The following is a 2,803-nucleotide window of genomic DNA, read 5'->3' on the forward strand; positions in this document are numbered from 1 at the left end:
AAAGACAGAGAAAGAGAGATGAAAAGACAAAAAGAGAGAGAAGGATAAAAAAACAAAGAAAGATAGAACCACAGATATAGAGAGAGAGATAGACTAAAAAAAGGATTAATAAATTTTAACAGATAAATTTAAATTTATGTTTATTATTATATAGTTATTATATTTATTTATATATATTTTATATTTATTTAAAAAATGAAAATCGTTATAAGCAGTAAAATGAAAGAATAAAAATTATAATTATATTAATAGAATTACATATATATTTTACATATACTACAGACAAATTATTCACCCACTGGGAAAGTTAATCCCTAATTTTTGTTTCGAATATGAAGTATTGACTATATACTCTGAGTTTAAATGATACCTCGATGGAGATAAAAGTTTATTTAAACTTACATAATTTGCAAAATATTAAGTAAAATATGTAAATTCAAATTTCTGTCGCTAAATGTGCGCAACAGTAGATTGAACGAAGTAATCTGTCTGCCCTCTCACATAAAATATGAGAAATAGAGATTTATAATAGTGAGAAATATATGAGAATAATTATACTGCTCTATTTGAATATGAACTGCATGCATATGAATCAAACATGTTGATTTCCAGAAGCGGTTAGGTGTGCGCTAAAGTTTGCAGCTTATATTACCGTACATTTCTATTACACTTTGAATCTCCCGTCTTAGTAGTAGCACACACGAATTTCTGCCACTAGGTGTGCGCAGTAGTTGGCCGCACATTTATACGTTTCGAGTGCCTTCTATTTTGTTTGTCCTCTGCATATTCCATATTGATATAATATTAAATTTTAATACATATAAATTAATAATTTCCTTTATTTAATTTATTTTTTTGTTAATGAACTGTTGAATGTTATATTATGAATATATTGTGACCTAATGTAATATAGTTATTATTAATTAAACATCTCATCTATTTCAATTTATTATTTTTGATTTAAGCGGTACATCCAGATAGGACACGCATCGTCACTGATGAGCATGTATCGAAGGCTACGCTTAAGAAACGTTATATTATTATTTATTATTATTATATACGTTATACATTATTATTATTATAATCATTATAATCTATTTCGTGAGTGGATATAAATCACCGCATTTTGTATTTGATACTTGTTATAAATTTTTATAATAATGGTACTAATTTTTTTTCAAATTCTCAAGAAAGAGGACTGACAATATTTTTTAATTTAGTCAACCATAACTAATTACAACCAGAACTAAAATTTTATAAAAATACTATGGAAATAACCGATATATCGATATCACTACAATAGGTTACAAAAACTGATTAAATGACAAACCAAATTTGATTTTATGAAACGGTCGTTATATCTCGTTTTTCGTCATATTTGGGTGTACATTATATCAGATTTTGTTAAAAGTAATTTCTTTTGTATTTTTAATATAAATAAAAACTAAAAAAATTTTTATTTGTTATTTATATAAATTTTATTAACGATATTTTGATTTTTTTGTTATATATATTATAAAACTATCGAAATATACAATTTTTTTATGTTAAACACTACTTTCAACGGTGTTATGTTTATTAATTATGTACTTAATTATAAAGTCATATAAAAATTATATTAAAAGGTGTAAATATATACCATCATATATATAAGCAATACATAAGACAACTATAATCAATTGCGTTTTTTTCCATTTTTTTGTTGTTCCTTTATTTTGCCATTATTTGCATTATGATTTTTAGCATTTAAATCGTTTACTAGTTTTTTTGATATTTTTAAATTATCCAAATCTTCAACACTGTCAGAATCCGACACATGATCTGGTGTAATCAGTTCAATGGCACATCGTCTTGGAAACCAACCACGTATGGGTCCTTTACGCTTCATTTTTTTTGCATTTAGTTTTACGTCTTCCAAAACGCGCTCTCCAAATAGCCAATGCTTACGAAAACGTGTAACTTTTATAACGTCACCTGGTAATAGACGAATACGAGGTTCATCCGTACACGGCGGTGACATACAAACACGACAGCCTTGAGAAAATAGTGGTAAAATACGACCTGTTGCTGGACGTATGCATTTGAATGATTTAGTACGTGCACGTTTTTCGAATTTCTGTGCTAACTGTTCACGCTGTGTTCAAGTACATCGCAAAAGGAAGGAGGCGTGTTAAAGAATTGTAAACAATTATTTGCACATAATAAAGTAATTCATCAAGTCACAACTTACCGTTAACGTGTACTGATTGCAGCCATCGATAACAGGCCATTCAACGCCATCTCCTTTCATTAGGCACGATTTCTGAAACACTTGTTGTATATTACGCCGTACACCCAAGTCATAAGGATACTTGAACTCTGGTATCTCAGGATTAAATTTACGTCTATAAAGAGCTTTTTCCATAATCCACAGTTCAATACCCGTTTGATTTGTTAATATGGATTTAAGCTTTAAAAGGCATTAAGAATAAAGTTAAATAAGTTTATTAATAATTAAAATAATATTATACCTGGAAGTATAATAGCATCGTTAGAGCAATGGATACACCAATTGCCAAGCCCATAGCAATAATACACAATACAAATGTAAACATAGTGAATTGTACATTAGCCAAATCGTACAAACCATGGGTTAAATACCAATAGCGATGTATACCACGATAGAAGGAACACATTAGAATTATGGCACCATGAATACTTCCAATGATGGAAAAGAAAAGAAAAAATGAAAAATAAGCATGGTTAGCCCAACCCACACAATGGTTTATCCATGGGCAATGATGATCCATTTTCTTAACGCAAC

The 2,803-nt window shown here is 28.6% G+C and overlaps 2 protein-coding genes across 2 annotated transcripts in view; both read right to left on the reverse strand.

Annotated features, from left to right (window-relative positions):
- The window catches only part of LOC119676409 (F-actin-monooxygenase Mical-like), a 14,178-nt gene extending 13,435 nt beyond the window's left edge, over window positions 1-743 (reverse strand). The window contains exon 1 of the mRNA XM_038087648.1: window positions 669-743. Coding sequence (XP_037943576.1) covers window positions 669-743 — 75 coding nt within the window. The remainder of the gene's footprint in view (window positions 1-668) is intronic.
- Window positions 744-1,616: 873 nt separating this feature from the next.
- On the reverse strand, window positions 1,617-2,803 carry LOC119682251 (palmitoyltransferase ZDHHC6-like). Its single transcript, XM_038095637.1, has 3 exons — window positions 2,511-2,803; window positions 2,231-2,449; window positions 1,617-2,134 (listed from the first exon to the last, which is right to left on the reverse strand). The coding sequence occupies exons 1-3, from the start codon at window positions 2,787-2,789 to the stop codon at window positions 1,676-1,678; spliced, it is 957 nt and encodes a 318-aa protein (XP_037951565.1). The 5' UTR covers window positions 2,790-2,803; the 3' UTR covers window positions 1,617-1,675.

Source organism: Teleopsis dalmanni, chromosome 2, assembly GCF_002237135.1.
Source record: "Teleopsis dalmanni isolate 2A chromosome 2, ASM223713v2, whole genome shotgun sequence".
In the NCBI taxonomy this organism is placed as follows: Eukaryota; Metazoa; Arthropoda; class Insecta; order Diptera; family Diopsidae; genus Teleopsis; species Teleopsis dalmanni.